General features: G+C 41.4%; 1 protein-coding gene and 1 pseudogene across 2 annotated transcripts; both read left to right on the top strand.

Moving 5' to 3' along the window:
* The window catches only part of LOC126396876 (uncharacterized), a 21022-nt pseudogene extending 16724 nt beyond the window's left edge, over nucleotides 1-4298 (top strand).
* Nucleotides 4299-6683: 2385 nt separating this feature from the next.
* Nucleotides 6684-21740, top strand: rabggta (Rab geranylgeranyltransferase subunit alpha). 2 transcript variants are annotated; one of them, XM_050055400.1, is made up of 17 exons: nucleotides 6684-6798; nucleotides 7411-7447; nucleotides 7607-7717; nucleotides 10321-10445; nucleotides 10562-10749; nucleotides 10887-11144; nucleotides 11299-11382; nucleotides 11522-11604; nucleotides 14695-14790; nucleotides 16349-16454; nucleotides 16546-16597; nucleotides 16675-16763; nucleotides 16913-17001; nucleotides 17081-17197; nucleotides 19955-20068; nucleotides 20182-20269; nucleotides 21008-21740. In XM_050055400.1, exons 2-17 carry the CDS (start codon nucleotides 7445-7447, stop codon nucleotides 21154-21156), a joined length of 1752 nt encoding a protein of 583 aa, XP_049911357.1. In that variant the 5' UTR covers nucleotides 6684-6798; nucleotides 7411-7444; the 3' UTR covers nucleotides 21157-21740. The 2 variants fall into 2 exon arrangements, with proteins under 2 accessions (XP_049911357.1, XP_049911358.1); XM_050055401.1 differs by lacking the exons at nucleotides 6684-6798; nucleotides 7411-7447 and adding an exon at nucleotides 7929-8006.
* The last annotated feature ends 2433 nt before the right edge of the window (nucleotides 21741-24173 follow it).

Raw genomic sequence — 24173 nt, 5'->3', positions numbered from 1 at the left:
CCCTTCATCCACATCCCTCAACCCTTCATCCCTCATCCCTTCATCCCTCATCAATTCGACTCTCAGACCTTCATCCTTTATCCCTCAACCCTTCATCCCTCATCCCTTCATCCTTTCGACCCTCAACCCTTCATCCACATCCCTCAACCCTTCATCCCTCATCCCTTCATCCACATCCCTCAACCCTTCATCCCTCATCCCTTCATCCCACATCCCTCAACCCTTCATCCCTCATCCATTCGACCCTCAACCCTTCATCCCATAATCCATCATATGCAATAAATGATTCAGAATCTTTATGTTGTTGGTGTGGTCTTTGTTAGTGAAACTATAATGGCCACCGGCCACATATCATGCCGATGTTAGAGGACAGCATTTTTTTGTCTGTGGCTGACGCCGCAAGTCACGGCCCCAAGCATTGGATTTTGACAACTTCGGAGTGAGACCTGGGTTGACTTCTCACCTCAGATGTTTTCCAAAACATATTTTAGTGTACTGTTAAACTGTAAAACAAAAATCTTTGCTCTGGTGGCAGGGCGGTGCCTGATTGTTGTTATCAACATGGCAGACGAGTCACAAACTCTCATTCTACAGGCACAACAATGGCAGTTACTACAAGGTGGATGAACAGACGTTTAACAATATTTCATCCCTAAAATGCCAGAATGTATATCAGTTACTCACAGTGAGTTACACTGAATTCATGAAGAAAACTATGTTTTTCTGGCTATGCCTCCACGGTGAACGGAGAATCCAAAAAAGGCAGACATTCTTCATGAATGTAAACACAAGGGATCGTGTTAAAAAACAGCAAAACTATATCAAATCATCCTCTTACAAACACTCACACAACTCATGCAGTGTAATCCAAGTCTCATTTATCTAGTCGTATGCTCAGTACTTTACAAACACATGCATTATCACTAAAAACTCCACGACTAATCAAACTTTGTTTCGTCTGACAGAAGAGATGAAAACCATCCCAAAACTCCAGATGATTCTCTTGGGAAAAACCTCAGAAAGGAATCATCTCGGGAAAAAAAGAGCAAAAAGATGGAGAGGGAAACGGCACACTCGGTGGCCCGGTGGGGTTTTGTGGGTAAAACTGAAATAACTCTTGTTGACACAGCAGGTTGGTGGAAAGGCTTCCCTTTGTTTGACACTCCTGACGCGTTCAAAGACGAAGTGATGCACAGCATGTTTCCGTGCCTCCCTGGGCCTTGTCTTCCTACCGGTGATAGACGCAGATGCATCCTTTAATGCCGAAAACTTATGTGCAGTGACAACACACATGGAGCTTCTTTAAGAAGGCGTGTGGAGACACAGCAGTGCAGTTTTCACCAGAGGAGATACACACCATAGAGGAGCACATGGGAGGGGAGAGGTCTTGTGGTTTCCAGTAGAACAATATGGAAACAGATGTCATGTTGTTGATAACAAGAATGCAGATAATGGTGTTTAAATCACAGAGCTGTACTGAGACTGTGGCTGGAAATGTTTGGGACTGTTTTGTCCTTGATGAGAAGAAATTTCTGACTGCTGAAGAGAGAAGAAGAGGAGTGGAAGAAGGAGCATTACTGAGGCAAAGTCAAGTCAAGGCCAAAAGAAAAGCCCTCAGAGGTATGGTTCAGTCATCCAGCATTAGCGTCACAAGTAAATCAGTCTGGCATTGTGAGAGCAGTTTCTTCACTCCAGGGGTGAACAGATACCCGTGGTGGGCAGAGTTAAAGAAAACACAACAATCTGATGAAGCTCATAATGTTCAGCTTTTGTTGGGACTGTCAGAGCTGATCGATGGGCATCTCTAATGCCACAGTGTGTTCGGTTAATGAGTAGCCTAATTATCCCATTTCAGTGTCAGATGTGTCATGTCTACTTGTGACCGACAGAAAACTTGGCAGGCCAACATTATCAGCCAGTCTGAGCTAATCAGCACACACACACGTAGTCAGATTTGTGGCTCTATGGATGACCGTAGGTTGCACCTGACAGTTCAGGAGGTCTAGTTCTGATTTGGCGGTTAAATAGCGGCCACTATTACACCGACTGTGGCCAGTGACACTGTTTGGATTTCAGCATCTCTTCCTAGCGTCTTAGCTCTATGGTCTTTATTATTAGTCATCAACCAGACGCTCAGGAATGATCAGCCTCACGTGACGATCACTGATGTAAAAGTGTTTCTTGCTGAGAGACAGACTCTTCCCTACGTTTAATTGTATCGATAAAAAAAGTTGATGAGGGAAATCTTTCTAATAAATGAAGAATGTTTGGGGTCCTTTTGTCGTTCAGATTTTTAAGTAGATGGCGAATTAGAGAACAAATGAAACATAAAACTTGGGAGTGATACACTTGAGTTTGATCTCTTATGTGTCTTCCCTCTGGTATGAAACTCCAGTGGATGTGTCGGTCGATAAAAGACTTCCGCAAAGGCTGCACTCATGTATCCTCGCTTCCCTCTCTTCTGAAAGCCTCTCTCCTCGAGTCCTCCGAGCACATTAAATGAATTGAGATGTCCTTCAAGATGGCGGGTGTCAATCGATTTCTGGGTCAAGTGGTCGAGGATGGAGGACAGAGGAGTCGAGGAGGCATACTGGGATGAACCCTTTGCCTCTGTGTTTGCTGGGCATGGCCTCCTGGTTCCCTCCTCCTGCCAATCCTCCTGAGTGTGCTGAACCTTCACACCTAAACCTCATCTACAATCAAGTCACTGCAGTATAAAACCCCGGCTCAGACATCCAGACTCTGCCGGATCGTTCAGTCTCTTCTGCATCAATTCATACTTTGTTCTGTGGCTCAGTTTCACCCCGTCAGCCTCAACCATAACCCGCCACGTACAGCCTCGTTCTCATCTTCTACCTCCGGATTTAGACTGTTCTGCCTTTAGCCTTCAGCCCCGCTTCTTTAAACTACAATAAACTGCCTTTTACCTGTTTCCTGGTTGTGTTTGCATTTGGGTCCTAAGTTGAGCTGCCACAGCAGACACAGTGAGCGGTGCCATGGTCGGCCACAGTGCGCCCGTCTTTACCTTCAGAATGAACTGCACGTATGGCCTTACAGTGTCCTGTTCTGTCTTTCAACTTCACCATTTGCCTGAGGCCAGCATGTCGTGACACCACAGTGTGCAATGCCATTTTCCTTTGAGATATATTTTGAAGTCTTTTGAAAGAAACAGTGCCACTGTCAGTCACAATGCACTCTGGGATGCCGTGAGTTGCAAATGAACGTTTCAAACAATTTATTATGCTTACTGAAGTGGGCTTCCTGAGAATATCCACAGTCACCCACCTTTAATAGCGGCCGGTGAGCATTAGTAAGTGGTGTCCTGATGGGAAAGGGCCACACATGTCAAGAGTGGAGCGTGTTCGCTACCTGTCAGAGTAAGAACTGTCAGGTGGAGGAAGGGGAAGTTGCTGGCAGACTGGTCACAGTGATCGACATCCTGGCTGGCAGATGGACAAAGACGTAGTCTGAGGTCTGTCGCTTCATTTTGTCCTGGTGGTTGTTCACTTGGACCTGAAGTTTAGAGAGGCTCAGCAGGTTGACATGCAGGAACCTCTTTGAAGCCAGCGTCTGGAAACACACCATGGTTTTGTTCACACACGGAGACAAACTTGCAGATGAGCTCAGAAAACAGACACAAGCTTTTTGGGAAGATGGAAGAAATGGTGGCAGGGAAGAGCTGTTCTGCCCCGAGATGAGCGACGTCTACCTGAGAATTGTTGAAAGGTCGGGGAGGCGGCAGCTCAAACATGCGATGAAGCAGCAGCTGAGGAGGAACACAGAGGAGACAGCCGAGGTGATGACAGGCTTCAGTTAAAAACTCCTCGAGCTGCAAGCTGAGCTCAGGGGAAGTGTGACAGGCACAAATCACTGAGTGAGTATTACTCTGTGATGGTGGGTGGTTAATTAGTTTATTCCATCATAATATCAATATTTTGTCATTTTAACTGTTTTTTATGATAAATCAGTGGGTGACATGACTAAAATCGGAGTTGAGGGTTTTGGTCAGAGGAGGAAAGATGGGAAGGAAAAAGTAGACTCAGAAATTTGGCAGGAAATTGAAAAGCTGGATGAGGACATGATAATGATATCCTCATTTTTCGGAGCAGTGTGACCTTCTTGCTCCCAGACTTTATGTGTGATTAGGTGCATCATTTCTGGCATTCACAGTAGCACTGAGCACCACAGTCCAATTGTGTTTTGTGAAAGCACAGAGTCCAGCACCATCTATCGCTCAGTCTCTGTCAGAGGGGAAAAATCCATTTGATAAAGTACTAGTTTGGATGTCCACAGTGTAGAGAACCAGATGACTCTCAGATACAGATCTGTGCTGCCACATGATGACTTGGACTTTGACAGAGCAGAGTATTCCAGAATGAATCGTCTCAGTGGGCTGATGTGATTAAAAAAAATGCATTTTAGCATGGCAGAGTTTTCACCAAACATCAGGGAAGTGTCATTATCATGTAACTATAATATGATACAGCCATGGATGGATTACTGAACAGGCTCACTGGGTACACGCCCAGGGGCCCAAAGTGTCGGGGCACCCCTGGCATCCACCTACAAAATGTCACAATGACTACAAAGAGACACAAACTGACTTTAAAATAGGCAAAACAAACAAAAATGAGACACAAAATGACCTAAAAATGATTAGTGTATCACAATAGGTGTGTTATTTGATGCGTTCGACAGCTGTGATGGACGGAGGTGTCTGACTCTGACGGGAACTGAGACTGTTTTGCTGTTTTATTTCATTTGCCCAACAAAGTAATTTAAGTTGAAGGGCAGGCAATCCGTCTTACTGGATTTGTATTCATGTGGAAGCGACAGAATTTCTCCACTGAGATGATAAAATTCAGCATATAATGTAATTCTTCTTCCTCCTCTATTTTGAAAACAAAAGATTACATCTTTGCAATTTAACGTCAGAGTGTACTTGGAATTTCCTGTCGAATTAATAAAACAAATGAGGGATGCAGTCAGGCTCAGCGTGCAGTATTTATTCTCTTATTTATTTATTTACATTTTGGAATTAAAAACATCAGTTGAGTACGTCATGCAGCGTTTTTAGACGTGGCCTGCTTCTTTTACTTTTGTTACAGCAAAGAATGTTTTAATTATCATGAATGAAACACTGTTATCATTTTGCGAATACACTTTGCATTGTGTCAGCATTGGCTTATCATACATCGTAAACTGGACAGTAAAAGATGTGAGTCAGGCGGCTCTTAATTAAAAGGCTTATTATTTGAAAAGTAATTGGAGCCTGGACACTGCAGCTGATTTTAATACTTAAACTCCTGACAGGGAATGTTGCACTGCTGTATCTGTCATCTGTCAGAAACAGGATATGCCCTACAGTTAAACATATCAACTCTATCAACAGAAGACTTACTGTGCCCCAGAAAGCATCTGTTTGTGTCACTGATTTCCTCCTCCAACAAATCATCCATTTGTAAGTTCAGGCTAAAGAACTGTTCTTCCTCTCATTACAAGGTATATAATCAGGTACAGCATTAAAGATACAAAAAAGTTGCATTCAGAGACACCAGAATATTACATGCTCTGATCAAGTATTGGCACTTAGTGCTGTCTGTATTCCTATAGCAAAACAGAAATGTAATATAGGAAGAAAATGATGTGTAAGACAGTAGATAGTATGACATAGGTTAGTACAGTACAGTATAGTGTGCGGTATAACAAAGTATAGGGTGCACTGTAAGAAAGTAATAATAATAATGAGAATGTAATGTAATCCAGTATAACAAAGTATAATGTACCGCTATAATACAACATATCACCAGAATCAGAATCTGGTTTATTGCCAAGTAGGTTTTCAAATAAAAGGAATTTGATTTGGAGCTTTTGTGCATAGACAAAAAAAATCAACATGAAAAAACAAACAGCAAAAAATAAACAAACAAACAAACAAACAAAAAATAAAAATATATTTAAATATATAATATGTTCAGTGCAACTGTTTAAAATAAAAGATATAGGAAGAATTATGCAGAAATATATTTTAGGGGGAAATAATAAATAAAACAAACAAACAAAAAAAAGATATGCAATATACAATAGTAGTTGTCCAAAGATACTAAATTCTTCTAGAGAATGCAGGCAAAAATAGTAAAAAAAAACCAAAAAACAACCTTAAATATAACAGGCAATTGTTATTATTATTATTATCATTATTATTATTATCTTATTATCATTGGATGGAGGATGAAATACTAAGCAGGATTCAAAACCTCTGCCCACAGCAAATATTATATAGTTTGCAAAGGAGAAAAACAAAAGATGTACAATGTACAATGAAAGTAGTCCAAATAAACTAAATTCTGCCAAACAATGTAGGCAATAATAGTAAAAAAAAAAAAAAGTATATAACAGGCTATAAATAATAATAATAATACTAATGTAATAATAACAATAATAATAATAATAATAATAATAATAATAATAAAATAAATACTACTACTACTACTGATAATAATAATAATAATGACAATAATAATAATAATCTGGATTTAACACTCCACCCACGAGCTAATATTACATATAAATGTCCAGGTGCTTTCAAACTCTGGTCAGTTGAATGTTTCTAAGCTGCAGTTTTCTATTCTCTCCACTAGAGGGCGACAAAGCGCCGCGATCAGGACACGACTCTCTCCGTGACGTCAGTTTCATGAGACGGAAGTGGGGAATTGTAGTCGTTAGAGATCCTGGTAGTGACATGACAAATCAAACTGCATTCTGAAAAACACACAGCAAGCCGAGTCAAAAGAACAGGTGGGTGTTTTATGAGCTAGACCACGTCGCGTTCATTGAATACGTGTAAATGTAAATATATAATGTGTCGCAGGTTGCTGTCATTCTGTTCTGGTTTGAATGAACCCAGCCCAGTGTTGTTTACTGGGGACGGAGCTAATTAGCAAGCTAACTGCAGACTCAGGGCTGTGTGTGTTCAGGGTTTAACATTAATGACGGATAAATGTATGCTAACGATAAGGGAGCGGCTGAGCTCACGATTTAGACTTGTCATAACTTCCATTACATAAACGCCCTCATCTGTGTTTGTATGTTACATTAACGTTCATGTATGTGACTCATGTCTCTGTACCTAACACACAGTCTCTTCATCCTCAATGCTGTGAACGTTTACACGTCACCTGGATCATATTTAGCACATTTCTGCACATAGCTACCACTTACAAAAAACTGTACAGTGCTTTCATTTTAATGGAGATATATTGTGGATGTTTTTATTGTATTTGTCACATTTTTATTGTGCCTACTTGGCATGAACTGGATTCTGATTTCGTGCCAGCCTGTCAGCTCACTGTCTGCCATGTTACTCAGGCCTGACTCTGAATATCACTCCTCATTTTCCATCACAAACAGATTTATTGGGAGGTCTCCTGAACAAACACAAAGGATGGTAAGAGATTCATCATTTACTTACTTTGCTTTCAAATGCTGGTATATCCATTGCTTTGGTACAGTGTTAATATTGCACACGGAGCAATCAAATATTCCTAATAACCTTTTACCAGCAGAGTGAGCTGTACTGTGCTATCCATTTTTGTTGTTTTGACAGCACGGTCGTGTGAAGATTAAATCTACAGCCCAGCAGGAGGAGGAGAGAAGAAAGGAGCGCGAGAAGAAACTGAAAATATATGTGGCTGCACGAGATGCCATATTTTCTAAGGTCCTTTAGAAATACACCTTTATAGCACATTAAAACATATATTTTGATAATAACTGTTTATATAATATATAGTACAATTCATGCATAAAATGCAATACAAAGTGCTGAACGTTAAAGACAAAACATTCCTGAAATAAAAGATAAAGTAAGATTCAGTTGAAACTGCAGGCTGAGACAAGATAAAATAACTATCAGTTAAATTACATTTCAGGAGGAAGCAATGGTAAAAAGACGCACCTTAAGATGACGCTCAGCAGCCCCAAAGACCTTCAGGCAAACTGTTCCAGAGGTTAGAACTTAAAGGTAGAGAGAAGGAGCCCCTAGGTTTGAGACAGAGGATCTCAGGGGCCTAGCAGGTACAGGCATCCTGACCATGTCAGACAGATAAGATGGGGCAAGGTCATTTAGTGATTCAAACACCGATAAAAGAATTTAAAAATTAATTCTGTGACAGATAGGTAACCAATGTAATGATTTTAAGATTGGAGTAATGTCGGCTGTCTGTCTGCTGCATTCTGTACAAGCTGTAGCTTACCAATGGCTTTGTTAAACACACCAGACATAGGAGTGTTACAATAGTTTAGTCGGCTGGAGACAAAAAGCATATATCACTGTATTTATATCTGCATGGGAGAGAGATGGTCGGACTCTGGCAACATTCATCAAGTGATAAAGGGACACTTAAGTCATGTGTCTAATGTGATGTTCAAAGTTGAGGGTTTTAAGGGTTTTTACATGTTCAGTGTAAATAATTTTAGGTGGTTAGACAGTTTTGATTGCTGCTTTTGGCAAGACAAGAATGACATCAAAAACAAGAATCTTGTTATTTTTTTCTTGCCTTAACACATGCAAGACACACATGCAATCAGGTTATTGATAGTCTGAGTGGGCGGAGGTTCGCTGCATAGATCAGCCTCACATTGGGCGGAACGAGCCACCCGCTGAAGTCCCGCCCTACCACCTCCAGTTGTGTAGCAGTTTTCAACACGTCCTTTACTAACTTTTGCAGTGTTTGATCTTGCAGGGATGTAGCCATTTTTCTGCCATGGTTCGCGTCCTGTAGGCGATATTTCTGTGGGCGTGTTACACCAAAACCTGTTTCCCCCTGGCAATATTTTTGCAAGCGCACCGTTGCTGTGGCACCGCCCAGAACGATTGTGATTGGATGAAAGAAATACAAGCAGCTGGGGCGTTTCTTTCTCCAATCTTAGAGTGAGAGTCGGCCCAGCCAGACCTTTCTTTTCTTGAGAAAGGTCTGGTGAGCGAGACTAGGTTATTGACAGACCTCTAGTCATTTGAATTCATGGTGATATATCGCTGCGTATCGTCTGCGTAATTATGTAAATTGGGTAACACTTTACTTGAGGGTATCTACATAAGAGTGACATGACACTGTCATAACTATGACATGACGCTGTCGTGAACCTGTCATGAACATTATGTACATGTCATAAACATTTATGACTGCTGTCATTAAGTGTCATTGGGTTTTTGTAATGACAAGTTGACATTGTTTGGGTTGTCTTGATTATGACAACTTGACATTAATTAAAGTGACATTACCAGAAGTTGTCTTTGTTTGGGATGTCCTTATTATGACAACTTGACATTGACCAGGATGACATCACCAGAAGATGTCTTTGTATCAATCATTATGTCAACTTGTCAAACACAAAAAGAGGTGCATTTCTTGTTAATGTCAACTTGTCATGACAAAGACAACTTCTGGTAATGTCACTTTGATTAATGTCAAGTTGTCATAATCAAGACAACCCAAACAATGTCAACTTGTCATTACAAAAGCCGAATGACACTTAATGACAGCAGTCATAAACGTTTATGACATGTACATAATGTTCATGACAGGTTCCTGACAGTGTCATGTCATAGTTATGACAGTGTCATGTCACTCTTATGCAGACACCTTCAAGTACTGTAAATCTTTGTGATTTCTGATATTATTGCCGAGTGGTAGTTTATACAGAGTGAAGAGAATTGGGCCTGAAACAGAGCCCAGTGGGAAATCCCATTAAAGAAAACTAAAACTGAAAATGAATTGACCCTGTTAATAAAGTAAGTATTATGGGGTTAGCTGCAGCCCAATAGAGCTTAGCATCTAACCGTACACTATGTGGCATGTGTCTTCATTACCATGATCAAACATTTTAGTTTGGTGCATTAAGAGTTGAAAATAGTTCCCATCAAATGCACTAATTTTCCTCCTTTTTTAGGTTATAGAAAATCACTGAGCGCTTGTAAAACTGTAAACCGTATACCTCTGATCACTGTTGAAAGGTTTGTGTCTTGGGTAGGAACAGGGCTCAGGGCTGAGAGCCACATATTGGATAGGAAAGTTGGAAAGTATTTAGAGAAGGACAAAGAAACAAAGAATAACACCAGCCTTATTTGTCAAATGGCAGTTTATATGTGATGGTTAAAGTACAGCATTAAAACCAAATGTCTTGCTTAGTGCTTATTGGATATTTTAAGTGACTAAGCTGAACCTGTTTATCAGTTTCAGGTTTGTTTTGTCCTTGTGTTGATTTCTCATTTCTGTCTCTGGGTCTGTGTATCTGCCTCCCTCCCTTGAACCTGCATGGCAGAGGAAGGAGGGGATCTGGGATGACGAGGCTCTCCTGCTGACCCAGCAGCTCCTATCATCCAATCCTGACTTTGCAACCCTGTGGAACTACAGAAGAGAGATCCTAATGCACCTGGAGACTGTGAGGTGAGATCATTATCTGTTATCTCGTCACCTGCGTGTTGTCAACGCAGCCCCTTTTTGAAAAATCATGAGAGATATGATGGGAGAGTGATGTTTTTGTTTCTCCATGTCTGCTCCAGGGAGGAGGATGAAGTGCAAAAGATTTATGAGTCTGAGCTGGCATTTCTGGAGTCTTGCCTGAAAGTGAATCCAAAGTCCTACGGCAGCTGGCACCACCGAGGTTGGGTCTCATTCCGCTTGCCTCGACCAGACTGGGCCAGAGAGCTGAGCCTGTGTGATCGCTGCCTCAGTCTGGACGACCGCAACTGTGAGTAATGGAGCAGAAAAAGGAAGCAGCAGAAATGAAGGAGGCTGTTGAAACTTCAGTACTCTAGAAATCTGGGTCATTTTCTCACTGCACTATTTCCATCCATGTCTCACACCACATTCTCCCATCTCAACCAGTCCACTGCTGGGATTATCGCCGCATGGTTGTGAAGATGTCTGGTGTTCCTGTGGATCAGGAGTTGGCGTTTACTGATCGTCTTATTGGCTCCAACTTCTCCAACTACTCCAGCTGGCATTACCGTAGCACCCTGCTGCCGCTGCTCCACCCCGAGTCTCCTGAGCCCCCGTCACCGTGCCGCGAGCCTCCCCAGACCTCCCCTCCACCATCTCCGCAAACCCACTCCCATCGCGTCTGTGAAGAGCAGCTCCTCAAAGGTAAACTCAGCAAATGAAAGGACAGGTTGTGTGCAGTCAGCAATACCTGATGAAAGCAGACAGGGGGCAGTCTGAGGCTTTATGATGCCTGTAAATGCTTGTTCTATCTGCTGTGTAATTTAGCATCTAATTATACCTTCTTTTTTGTTTTCAGAATATGAACTTGTACAGAATGCTTTCTTCACTGACCCCAATGATCAGAGTGCTTGGTTCTACTATCGTTGGTTGCTAGGCAGAGGTACGTCCATCTGTAATTGTGTCTGTGTGTACAAATGTGTTTGAAAGCACAAAGGACTTTTCTTGTGCTTGCAAATATCTGCTGTACTCAGTCATTTATGAAACACGAGTTGCATAAAGAGTTTTCTGTCTTTTAACAGCGGAACGTGAAGAGATGATCAGCTGTGTGTATGTCAGCCGGAATGAGGAGAGAGTGGCCGTTGCTTTCTCACGGCCTGTTAATGTGAGTATCTTCACTTACTTTCATAAAATAAAACTTTCTCATTGAGACATTTTTAAAAAATGGTTACACACATTGCTCTATACTGCGTCCACTTTTTTTGGGTTGCGCAATGGTTGATGCATTTCCTTTGTGCAGTAAATTGAACCTTAGTTTTCCTGGGGGATTGTACCTGGTGACAGACAGAGTTGCATAAGCCCTTTTTAAACAGGAATTGTGCACATTTGCAGGAAAGCCCAATCAGTCTTCTTTCAGCATTGGCAGTATAAAAACAAAATGGGGGAGTGCAGCAAAATGCCGCTTACCTACTTTTGTTTTTGTTTATTTTTCGGGGCAATGGGGGGTGTGAGCAAGTAACAAAACGTGTAGCTCAGCATGTGACGTAAACAGTGACGTGGGAGGGAAGCCGCGGCTGGTCAGTCCTTCGGTGATTCTCTCATAAGTCGGCCCGTTCTTCACCGTCCCCGTCATCTGACGGTTAATGGCCTCTTCGTTTGTGAGGGCAAGGAGGGCGCGCAATTCCTTGTCTCCCCAGTTGCTCATCTTAACAGTGTCTGTCAGGTTTGTGTTTCCCTCTTGCTACTAGCTGCTCGCTAATTCCTACTATCAGCTGTTTCCTGTTTATCCACCACCAGTGGCTCGCACGTGCAGCGTCATTAACAGCTCCTCCCACAAGTCATCAACAGCCCCTCCCATTGCAGAAGGCCGCCTCGGTCTGTTTAAACCAAAAAGGTTCCACCAATATGTCTACACTACGAGGTGGAAAACTGGGCACCTCAGATCAACTCGCCAATCCAGCTCTGTGTGTCTAAATGCTCGCAGCTTGCCGACAAAACGGCTCAACATTCGCGGGAAATCTGGCAGTGTAAAAGGGGCTATAGTGAAAGCAAGACTTGTAGGGAACCAGTCTAAACGCTGATGGTTTTATTATTCTGTAACCATTACATTGTGCTATGAACATTTACCTCATAATGATAAATTAAAGCAATAAATGTGTTTATTTCCACTTTAACCAACATGCAGCTCAAATCCAAAATGCAACCAAAACACATCCAGTATCAACTCTTGTACCAAAAAAAAGACATGTCTCCCAACAAGAAAACGTATTAACTTTCTTACGTGTACTTGGGTTGTATAAGTTGGAAAATGACCAAAATGAGTTCAACAAAACTTAATTTTATCACAGTAACAAGAAAGACACCTCTTCACTACAACTACAGAGGCTGGATGCGTAGGAAGCGTAGCGTGAGCAGCACATTAGCAGAGCAGCAGCTTCAGGGCTCTTGGTTTTCACAGGATGCACTTAGGTGCAGTGTTGAGCGTAGTTCAACCGTGTTTTGGCAGCACTCAGTCTGACAGACTGTCACTGTAGTTAAGGGTTTAAAATGGCAGAAAATAGACTTGAAACGTAAAAATATGCTCCGACCCTCCTGTGCAGACAAGCTGTTGGAAATGAAATGCAACAATATGTTTCAGAAGGCTTATTTTCCTTAACATAAGTCTTTTGAGTGATGCAGTACAAAAAAAAACATAAAAACTATGTATTCACTAAACATAGATGTAAATTAGGTTTGGGTGGTATCTGTTTTTTCACTGGGGTATACAGTGTATGATGGTATTCTTGGAAAAACAACAACTGCACTGCTGATGATAGAAGTCATTGTAGCGTGTGTCATTGTCTAGCCTGCAAGGCTGTGCTTGTAACATGTAATTAGCCGACTTAGACAAGTCTTACTGGGTTTAAATACTTATGGCCCATAGAATAATGAATAGGTGCTCCTCTTGCTGGAGGCACTGATGACACGTGTTGCTTCAGCGGATACTGACACATTAGTTGGCTAAATGGAGATAATTAGTCGAATAAAATCATGTGGCTAATAAACTATTTTTGTAGTCGGGAGGAGTCGTCTCAAGATAAAGTTAAATGTGGCAGTACTCCCAAACAAGGTCAGAGACATTTTCTTTTTTACTAGTCCTGTAACGTTGTCCCCACCACTCGCTGTCGTCAGCTTTCTTTGCACGTTCCACCAGTAGAGACTGACCTCTGGTGGCGTGTGCTGTGCAGTACATCGCTGCAATACATCATTTCCGTATCAGTATGATTCAGTAAAGTCATACCTTCGGGTTTTTCAAACCCCCAGTATACTGTAATATCATGATACCGCCCAAACCTAATGTGAAGTAAGGTTAATGATACAGGCAACAGCAGCGCCTACTAAACTAGTGATTATTTCCTTAACAATTAATCTGCCCGTATTCCTGATTATGGTTTTGTCAGTAAAATGTCAGAAACGTGTCCTCTGTGTGATTTCCCAGAGCCCAACGTGACGCCTTCAAATGGTGTCTTTTATCGCACCAACTGTCCAAAAATCCAAAGCTCAGTCAAATTCTCACATTTAAGGACCATGAAAGCAACATTTTGGGCTTTTTTATTTTAAAAAAACGTGACTTAAACAATTTTTCGATGATAAAAACAGTTGTCAATTAATTTTCTGTCCATAGACATATCGATTAAAAAGATAGCAGGAGCGCTGCTGGTGTCCCTCAAACCAACAGTGCTCATGGAAGAGAATGCTTCAATAAAAGAGAGAAAGACTTGTTGCCAAAAAAGGCCTAAATGATCCAGGTCCAGGCACTCAAGATGGTTAAAAAAATATAAAAGGCCTTTATTTCAGTGGTTTAGAAATATTAAAAACACACCAACGTGTATTGACATGCGCCTTCCTCACGGTGTAGTTGTTATTCAGATGTTGCAGAATGAAGCAAATTGTTGTTTAATTTACACTGATTTTGTGTCATGTCCAGTTTTTTAAATTGAATATTAATGTGCAAAATGGACTTAAAATATGCAGATCTGGTTGTGTTTGAGTGAGAAAATAATTCGAGAAATTTATAAAATGAGGACATTGAATTTATTTTGTGTTTAAAGTGATGAAAAGTTCTTCACAGTTTAGTCCATGCCGACTCTTCTGTGCAGATTGTGTGAAGAGTTAAACAAAGTGAACTCAGTATTGTGTAAGAAACTGTACTGTAGTGTCTGTATGGTACCCTGTGTTTACTCAGTGACCTCTCTTCCTGTCTCCGCCCCTCCAGGCGCAGTCTGTCGGTCTGCTGCTGGTTCTCGATGGTCAGCCCCAGAGAGTGGAGTGGAGGAGCGTCCACCCGCGCTTTAAACACAGCCCTGTCTGGGTATCCTTTTTTCACAGACACGATTATCAACTGTCACTGCTGGTTGAACTGGATACCAGTTTAACATTCTGTTGTCGTCATTCTTTACGTGTCACATGCTGAAAAGACGCTGTGGTATGTGCACGAGAAAGAGAAATGGTTTTATCACAAGACTTTGATAAATCTACTGGAAAGGAATGTCATTGTTACTTTTACCACAGATGTGCAGTGAGGCTTGTGTGGAAGCTTCATGTGGAGGTCAGCCAGCAAAATGTGGTAGTTTAATTCCAAAAATATTTAAAGTTGCTCGACAAATTGATTTATGGATAATTTCCATAATGAACATGGACTAGTAGGTGTTTATATTTTGAACTCAAGGTCCATTTATTAGCCTTTTACGGAGCTTTCTGCCGTATTGCACAGTGGATGCAATCTGCTCAGTTTTCACAGATCTGTTGACATACGAGCCAAGTAGCTGTTAGGATTTCATCTTTATTCATTCATATCCATATTCATTCATAATCCCATGTTAATATTATTTTCTTCCGTGGCGAGAGCAGACGCAGCTGTGGCCTGACACTTTACATTTGTGGTCACTCACTCAGGGGCTGCATGTATGTTCGTCACAACCTGATTATTGTGTCTTTAAATTTGTATTTTAATTCTTTTCTCTCTCAAACTAAATTTAAAAATGCTTAATGCTCACCCAGTCATGGATTGTTTTACTGATCTGTGCAAATCTAAATTAACTACCAAAAGTTTTGCTAAATACAAAATGTTTTTGCTATTCCATCAAGGATATTGTATTTGAGTCACGCTGCCCTGCTCTACCAGTCTGCTGTATTGTCTTGGAAATGAGCCATTGAATTACTATGCACACTCATGCTAAGGGTCTGTAGGGGTTTTTTTTAGAGCTGGTTACCTTAAAACTTTTACAAAATTAAAAGCAAAGCACAAATTAAACAATGATATCCTGGCAGGGGTCGCGGGGGAGGCTGGAGCCTATCCCAGCTGACACTGGGTGAGAGGCAGGGTTCACCCTGAACAGGTCACCAGACTATCACAGGGCTGACACATAGAGACAGACAACCATTCACACTCACATTCACACCCGGAGAAAACCCACGCTGACACAGGGAGAACATGCAAAGACTGCGTGGAAAGGCTCCCCACACTGGGTTGGAATCAGGAACCCTTCTGCTGTGATGCGACAATGCTAAGCACCGCACAACCGTACAATGGTTATAATTCATTCGGATTACCAGCATGGTAAACGGCAGAGTTGGAAAAAAGTGCTGCTACCCTATTTCTCAAGTGGTCATAAAGAAAAAAACAGTAAACTGAGACTGAAAATCCAGAAATCTCAAGCCAATTGAGTGAAAACAAAGATAGACTAACTAATAAAGGCAACTTACATGATTATATTGTCTATTACAGACACAACTCATTTCATTCTTTCCCCAAACACCAAAAGCACCAGGACACAAAGCAGACTGTGACCAGTTCAGGGACTCTTCCTTTTGACTTGTGTAGTAAATAATCTCCATTTTGTGCTTTATTAAACTTAACACTGTCTCAGATCTGTGATCTTCCTCCTGGAACAATAAGCGACATCACAAATGAACACAACCTGACTGTACACTGGACTGAAAAACACACTCACAGAGACTGTGCTCTCTACACAGGTGACACATATCGTGCATAATCACATGTTCATGTTCTACAAATGTTCATTTTCCCAAGCAACATAATGCTGTGAACTTTTGACTTCCACAGGTCGAACTGAGAGTTGGTGCCGGGACTCTGCTACAGATCAGGAACTTTTCAGGTATGGTCTTGGCTCAGTAGCAGCACACTGTGTAGTTCTTTTAAGGAGTAAGAACTGAGTGTGTTCTTTCTGTGCAGGAGTGAACTCTCAGTAGAGAAGACCTCAGTGTTACAGTCAGAGCTGCAATCATGCAACCAGCTACAAGAACTGGAGCCGCTCAATAAGTGTAAGTGCTTTTAAATGCATCACATCCACACAGCTCCTTGTTCTTTACACAACCAAATCACCCACTTTACATAATTACACAATACTGAAGTTTGCTCCTGCTGATCATGGTGTTTTATTGTAGTCATTAAAACTTTGCCTGCTTTGCAGGGTGCTTACTGACCATTATCCTCCTGATGAGGGCGCTAGACCCACTGGGATATGAAAAGGAGACTCTTGCTCATTTCCAAACATTGAAAGTGAGTACCAACCACAGACGGTCTGTGACACTGACTAGGAAACAGATCACTGACTGAAGGTTCTCATTTTCTCCCTCAGGAAGTGGACTCTATGCGCTCTGCATATTACAGTGATCTGTGCAGCAAGTTTATGATTGAAAACACCATCCTGAAAATGGAGTACGCTGAAGTGCGCGTCTTCAGCATGTCTGACAAGGTTGGTTCGGAATCAGAAAATAGAACTTCCATTTGCTTAAAATGAAATTACTTTTACTCTTAGAAATAGGGGTTCAAGAAAGGTTCTTCCTGGAGGGCTGATGTTATACCCAAAACCATTTGCTTCTGAAAAAACTCTTAAAGAAAGGGTTCTTCATGGGTTCTTTGTAAGTTCAAGGGTCTCAACAAGAACCCTTTTCATTAAAAAAAACTTGTGGAGATAGGGTTCTTCAAGGGTTCTTTGTAACACTAAGGGTTTGTGGTTTCCAAAAATATATGCACTTTATGAGTGTGTGAGAGTCTGAAATAACGATTTCTGAAACACCAGAGATGTCTTTCAATCTTTCAATGCTTTGTGCAAAGAGTCACACAATCATAGAGAGGAGCAGGCAGTCTGCAGAGTGTAGCCAAAAGGTATCCTTGCTGGGACTCCCTTATAGACAAGTTAGGGAGGAAACTGATAAGAATGCACTACCTCTGACTCTGCGTAGCATAGAGTCCACTGAAGGTTTTAAGAGAGAACTAAAAACGTATCTTTTCAGACAGGCTTTTTACTGAAGTTGATGTTTTTGGGCCTCTGTGACTTTATCTGTTTTCTGCGCCGTTGTGTTTTCTGTGTTGTCTCTGTCTCTATTTTATTGCTTTCTATTCTTGCTGTAAAGCACTTTGTGATTTTATCTGTGAAAAGTGCTATAGAAATAAAATTTACTGACTTACTTACTAAGAAGGTACGAGCACCTGCAAGGACGTTAACCAGCTAGGACCGGTTCTGTGGTCAACAAGTCAACTTAGCCTTGAACAGAATGAAACAAAAAAACATACAACAACAAATCCTGTATTGTATTTGATTGTGTAAACATTTTTAAATTACATGGGAAATAGTCATGGGAGAGTTCTATCAGTGAGCAACTTACAAAAGGCATTTGTTCGAGCAAAGTGATGGGTTATACAGTTACACAGTAATTTTCCATTACAGGTTCCATTAAGAACCCCTTTCATCCAAAGAAAACTTTTTGTGAAGAAAGAATTCTTTAAGTGTTCCTTCTAAGAACAAGGGTTTCATTAAAATCCTGTTTCAGTCAAACAACCCTTTTGTGGAGATAGGGTTCTTTGAGGGTTCTTTGTAACACTAAGGGTGTCATTAAGAACACTTTTTATCTAATGAACCATTTTTTGTAAATAAAGAGTTCTTCAATGTTTTTTTGGAAAGTCCAAAGGTTCCCTCAAGAAACCTTTTCATTTAAAGATCCATTTCTGTGAACAAAGAGGTCTTCAAGAGTTCTTTGTAAGGCTAGGGGTTTCATTAAGTGCATTTCCATTAACCCTAGAAATGCACAAAACCCAAATATCCCAATAAAAAAATGGTAATGGAAACACCTACATTTCGAAAAAAACTCTCAAATATCGAGAAAAAGTTTTTACACTCTCATGAGGTGGTTTTTCAGACGTGTCAATGTTTAAGTATATTGCAAAAGTGTAATGGAAACACTTTTTTTCGCAAATATACGTCCCCGGACATGACACTGGGGGTCACATGACCGGTTCAGGGTTCACTTATTCAAACTTATAAGGACTTTGCCTTTGGAATACCACTCGCTCTCTTCGTCTTCGGTTGTAGACTACTGCAACAGCAGCAGTGGCAACCGAGATGATTGTTCCAGCTCGCAAGAGATTTGGAATGTCCATCTTACTTCCGCAAACAAAGTGGAGTCTCGCGGGACGAGATCTTACGAGAATTATGGCTCATACGCCAAACACCTTTTAATGGAAACACCTGCAAGTCGCAATTGTACTTTGTCGCAACTTTAGAAATATTGCATTTATTTTGCGCAAAACCGTAATGGAATTAACTATTAAGAATCATTTTCATCCAAAGAACCTTTTTTTTATGAAGAGAAGGTTCTTCAAAGGTTCTTTGTAAGGCTAGGGGTTCCCTTAAGAACTCTTTCCATCCAAAGAACCATTTTTGTGGAAGAAAGAGTTCTTTAAGTATTGTTGCATGCATTTTAAATGGTATTTTTAAATGTAGATGTATCTAGAACCCCATCAGTCAATGATGATTTCACCTTCATTTCCTGCCATATAATACCACATGGTCTGCTGAATTTTTCTTTTTGTTTTTGGGTACCTGGTACCTGGTTTTGGTTCCCAGCCCTACTACACCATTGAAATAGTGAAGGCTGTACAGCTGATTTAATGAGCTCTCTAACCCCTAAAAACTTTGTGAACCGTGATTGTTCTGGATTGGGCTGGACCACATCTGCCCCGGGCCTTTAGGAGCCTCATAAAGCCCAACACTGTTGGACGAGGTTCCCTAGGCCCTAGGCTAACCTCCTGAGGGAGATCTTTGGGTGATGTTGGTGGGTGGGTGGATTCTAGATGAAACCCTCGGAATAGAAAAGGATTCTCGATAAACCCCCTGGTTGGGTTCTTTTTAGCACCCTCAAAAGGTGAAAGGGTTCCAGATGGGACCCCCAGAGAGGGTTCTGGGTGGAACCATTGCACCATAGAAGGGTTCTCTTTAGAGCTTTCCATGAGGGGTTTTGATTGATGGTTCAAGGTATCACCTTTAAGTTGGCTTCTAGGTAGAACCCTCTGAAAGGGTTTGAGGTGGAAAGGCTCTATCAGAAACCAAAAGGGTTTTCCTGTGGGGACAAGCCACAGAAACCTAGTTCTAGTTCTCTTCACTTCTAAGAGTGTGCCTGCCTGCCACACAGGGGAGCTTTGAAAAATAATATCTCCCATTTCTTTCTTACAGAACCTGACCACTTTATGCCACCTGGACCAGCTGTTATTGGTTACCCATATCAATTTGTCCTCCAATCAGCTTCAGCGGCTGCCTCCTCAGTTCGCCATGTTGCAGTGCCTGGAGGTGATAAAGCTCCAATTCAAATCCAATTATATGTCCTACACGGGCAGTGTTCCTTTTTTATTGTTTACTTCTTTCTCTGCAACATGTTTGATTTAACTTTTTCACGCTTGCAGGTCTTGGAGGCTGATAACAACGCCATAGAAAATCTGGAAGGAGTGTATCACCTTCCCAAACTGGAAGAAGTCCTCTTGAAGAATAACAGTATCCTTAAATCTATCATTCATATTCATTTATTTTTCAGTCTCCCGGAGAACGTGCTGTTCTAAATCCGTGTTAATCCTGTAACATCAGTGTCATAGAGATCAATTTATATTATATCTGTACACTCCTCTCACACTGTGCAAGTGACTCAAAACATGTGTGAATCAGCGCACTGCTCAACGCTGCAAAGCAGCCCCGCTAAAGAGCGCGAGCAGCTGATGGTGTGTGAAGAGTGCGATGTTAAAAACGCACTACACACCCGGATGGTGTTTACAGAGTTCAGAAAATTGCAGCGATATCGAGTCTTCAGCTTCAATGCATGAATAATTTGTTTTCACCTGAAACTTTGTTTAGCGGTTGAGTAAATAAAATCAGCGCTGCAATTTCACAGAGCAAACAGCATCATTAAGTAGGGAAGAGACACTTAACAACACATCATCGCTGCAGGCTCTTTCTCTTTCACGCTTCACTTCCCCCGGTACACTGGAGAAGAATTAACGTGGTGCGCAGGAAGTGACACTGAGGCCACCTTCAAGTTTTGTTTTCTTGTAAGGACAGCTGAATTACATTTTGAGTGCATACCTTCTGATGTAAATTTAGGCCTCTAGGTGTTATATGTAGAAGAATTAATTCATATCACAGTGTCACATTTGACACATGGATCTTCACTACTCATCATCATCACTACTAATGTTACTACAGCACACAGGAAGGCTTTTCATTAACCCAAATGCACAGAAATCTCTAAATTGGCAGATCTTCAGCCGCTGGCCTCCTGCCCCAATCTGAAGCGCCTCGATCTCCGTGGCAACCCTGTCACTCAGACGGCCAACATCGAGTCGGAGCTGGCCGAGCTGCTGCCCTCAGTCACAGACCTGCTGCTCTGATGTGACGGAGGGCAGGAATCACTGCCATCATCGTCCCGTCGTTCAGTTGTCCGTCTCATTCTCTGGCGTGTTTGTTTGTGAAAGAGCAAGTGGGTGTTTTTCAAGCGTCTCGTGACTCTGTTTGTTCCACTTGTTTGGGAAACTGTCAATCACACCGTCCCTGAGGGCCCGAAGGCCTGATGCCTCAGAGCATATGTCAGAAACCTCTAACACCTTCAGCAAAATGTCTAGATTTGTGAGTGAGTGAGTGAATGAGTGCGTAATAACCAATGTTGCATTTCGTGTGTGTGTGTGTGTGTGTGTGTGTTTACGGATGTCCTTAATACAACACACCCAAATGCATGCGGAAACCCTGGTAACGAACTAAGTGACTGACGGTTTATGGATTGGCGTGCAGCAATGCTGGCTTATTGCTTAAAACGGTTGAATTTGAAAAATGAGCTTATAACTAATGATCAGAGCATCTCATAGTTCTCATACACATTTTTTTAAAAGGTTATGTAAAGCATTTAATATATGACACTATACTGTTGCACAGTAAGTCACAGATCAAGTAATAAAACAGCACACATTGTGTCACTGCCTTCCAAAAAGATTCTTGTGTGTTTTTCTTATGCCTCCACATCGTGGACAGACGTGGTCGGAGGCATTATGTTAACAGGTTGTCTGTCTGTCCGTCTGTCCTATTCTCATGAGTGTGAAATCTCAAGAATGCCTTCAGGGAATTTTTTTTTAAATGTTGTACAAACCTTCTCTTGGACTCGACAATGAACTGATTCAGTTTTTGTGATCAAAGGTCACTGTTACCTTGTTCGTCTCATTCTCGTATGCACAATATCTCAAGAACACCTTGAAGGAATTTCTTCAAATTTTGCACAAACGTCTGCTTGAACTCAACGAGAAACTGATAGTGGTGGTCAAAGGTCAAGGTCACTGTGACCTCACATCCATCTCATTCTAGTAAAAGCGATACTTAAGTGAATTGCTTAATATTTTGCACAAACCTCCTCTTGGACTCAACAATGAACCAGTTTGATTTTTGTGATCAAAGGTCACTGTGACCTTGTTCGTCTCATTCTCGTAAGCACAATATCTCAAGAACAATTTCTTCACATTTAGCACAAATGTCCATTTGGACTCAACGCGAAACTGATTAGATTTTGGTGGTTAAAGGTCACAAATGTCTCAGAGAATCAAATGTTTGATGTTGTGGTCACCCTGGGAACGAATAAAACAATTAACATGAGTGAATTACAATGTAAAGATGCAATTAGAGACAAATTCCTGCCAGGTGGTGCGATGGACACGACACGATTTATGTAAAATACGCGAATTAAGCAGCAGGAATGAAGCAAGAAGTGCGATATCATGTCCTAAGCTTATTCGTGTTGAAGAAACTGAACTTAAGCGACCAATTCATGCCCCGATAGCCAATCAGCAATGAGCTCCTGTGGGCAGGTATGACGCCGAGGACATACCAGCAGACGTTCATTTATCAAATCAGTGATTCAGGCGCGTATGACGGGAGTTATTCGTGCGTACGAAGTGAGTCAACAAAAAATATTAGCATTCAAACTCACCTTTCTGGTCATTACTCAACACTGTAGCTCAGGAACAAAAGGGGAGACATTTGGTCGGATACTGAATTGTTGACACTAATCTTGGGCGCCCTCCTTGAAACTGTGCTGATTGTATGGATCTGTGCTGCCGGCTGTAGATGCATGTGAAGAATCTATATTTTAGAATATGTAGCTTTTTAGCAGCAGCATCCATATTTGAAGCATTGTCAGACGTCATGGCTGCATATGATACTGGAAAGACGTGAACTTTAACTGCAACTTGACCGGTTTACGAAGGCATACAACTGGGATGTGGTAGTTCTGCTTTTCTTTTTTGTTGTCAAAGAAAAATATACATCTGATGAACAAGCTTTCCTGAATGCACCTTAATCCCCCCCTAACCTATTGATGGGGTGGTTAAAGGTGTGCCAGGGTTGGGTCACCAGGAGTGTGTCAGACTATTCAGTTTTCAGTTACTGTCTTTGTTCATTTGTTTGCCCTTTTAAAGTGACAGATGTGACTTTGTGACATATCAAGTCGATGTTTGTTTTTCCTCTGATGTCATGGTGCTAAGAAAGCCCTTCGGCGAGCTGAGAAATGTTTTTTGGGAGTGTCAAAACAAGCCAAACCAAGTGAACTGAAACTGAATTTGAAAAATATCACACCTTTTGAACACAAAAGAAAAAAACATCATTAAAATAGTTCCATCTTCAGTCAACTCCAAATAATTTAATGGAGTAGGAAATTCAGATTTGCCACCTGTAGAAAAAATAAACTAAACAACCCTATTTGAACAGCATAGTGCAGGTCTAAAGTGCATGGCACAGGTGCATTTGGGACACATCCAGCTCCACTTAAACTAGTCAAACTGCTCATGATCTGGGCATAAAGTAAGGCACACGGGGCAAAGGTGTTGTAATTAGTCCCTTAATTAATCACAGGTGTGTTTTGGGCACCACATGATTTCAACCAATCAGAGTGTCATCTCCCACTCTCTTTAAAAGCCAGGTGCAGCTTACATGGCAGATTCAGCAAACAGGAGAAGCGAGCGGTAACAGAAAGAGAGCAGTTGTGTCATTGCAGCATTTAAAGGACATTTAAGCACCAAAACTAAAAACTGTAGTTCTAAACTTGACAGAAGAAACCGGACTAAACTTTTAGCTCCTGAAATAAACAGCTGCAATGGAAAGTTACAATTGCATCATACTGAAACCACCAGTGACAGTTGCAATGTGCTGTACGCCAGGTGTAAAAATATGGCTCCATGAGTGTATGGGCACACTAGCAGCCCTGTGAGGTTGAAGCCACTCAGGCACAGCAGTACTTTGAACTAAATGCTGACATCAGCATGCTTATACAGTCATGGGACAACACTATAGAAATGACACTTTGATATAACTTAAAGTAGTCAGTGTACAGCTTGTATAGTAGTATAGATTTACCTTCCTCTGAAAATTA

The sequence above is a fragment of the Epinephelus moara genome, chromosome 10 (genome assembly GCF_006386435.1).
Source record: "Epinephelus moara isolate mb chromosome 10, YSFRI_EMoa_1.0, whole genome shotgun sequence".
In the NCBI taxonomy this organism is placed as follows: Eukaryota; Metazoa; Chordata; class Actinopteri; order Perciformes; family Serranidae; genus Epinephelus; species Epinephelus moara.
This window is presented reverse-complemented; position numbering and strand designations above follow the sequence as displayed.

What these genes read in the sequence shown, in the direction of transcription:
- rabggta (XM_050055400.1), top strand. An exon ending in TCTTCAGCATGTCTGACAAG is followed by an intron (nt 17,198 to 19,954) that starts GTTGGTTCGGAA and finishes TCTTTCTTACAG; the next exon opens with AACCTGACCACTTTATGCCA. An exon ending in CCATGTTGCAGTGCCTGGAG is followed by an intron (nt 20,069 to 20,181) that starts GTGATAAAGCTC and finishes TCACGCTTGCAG; the next exon opens with GTCTTGGAGGCTGATAACAA.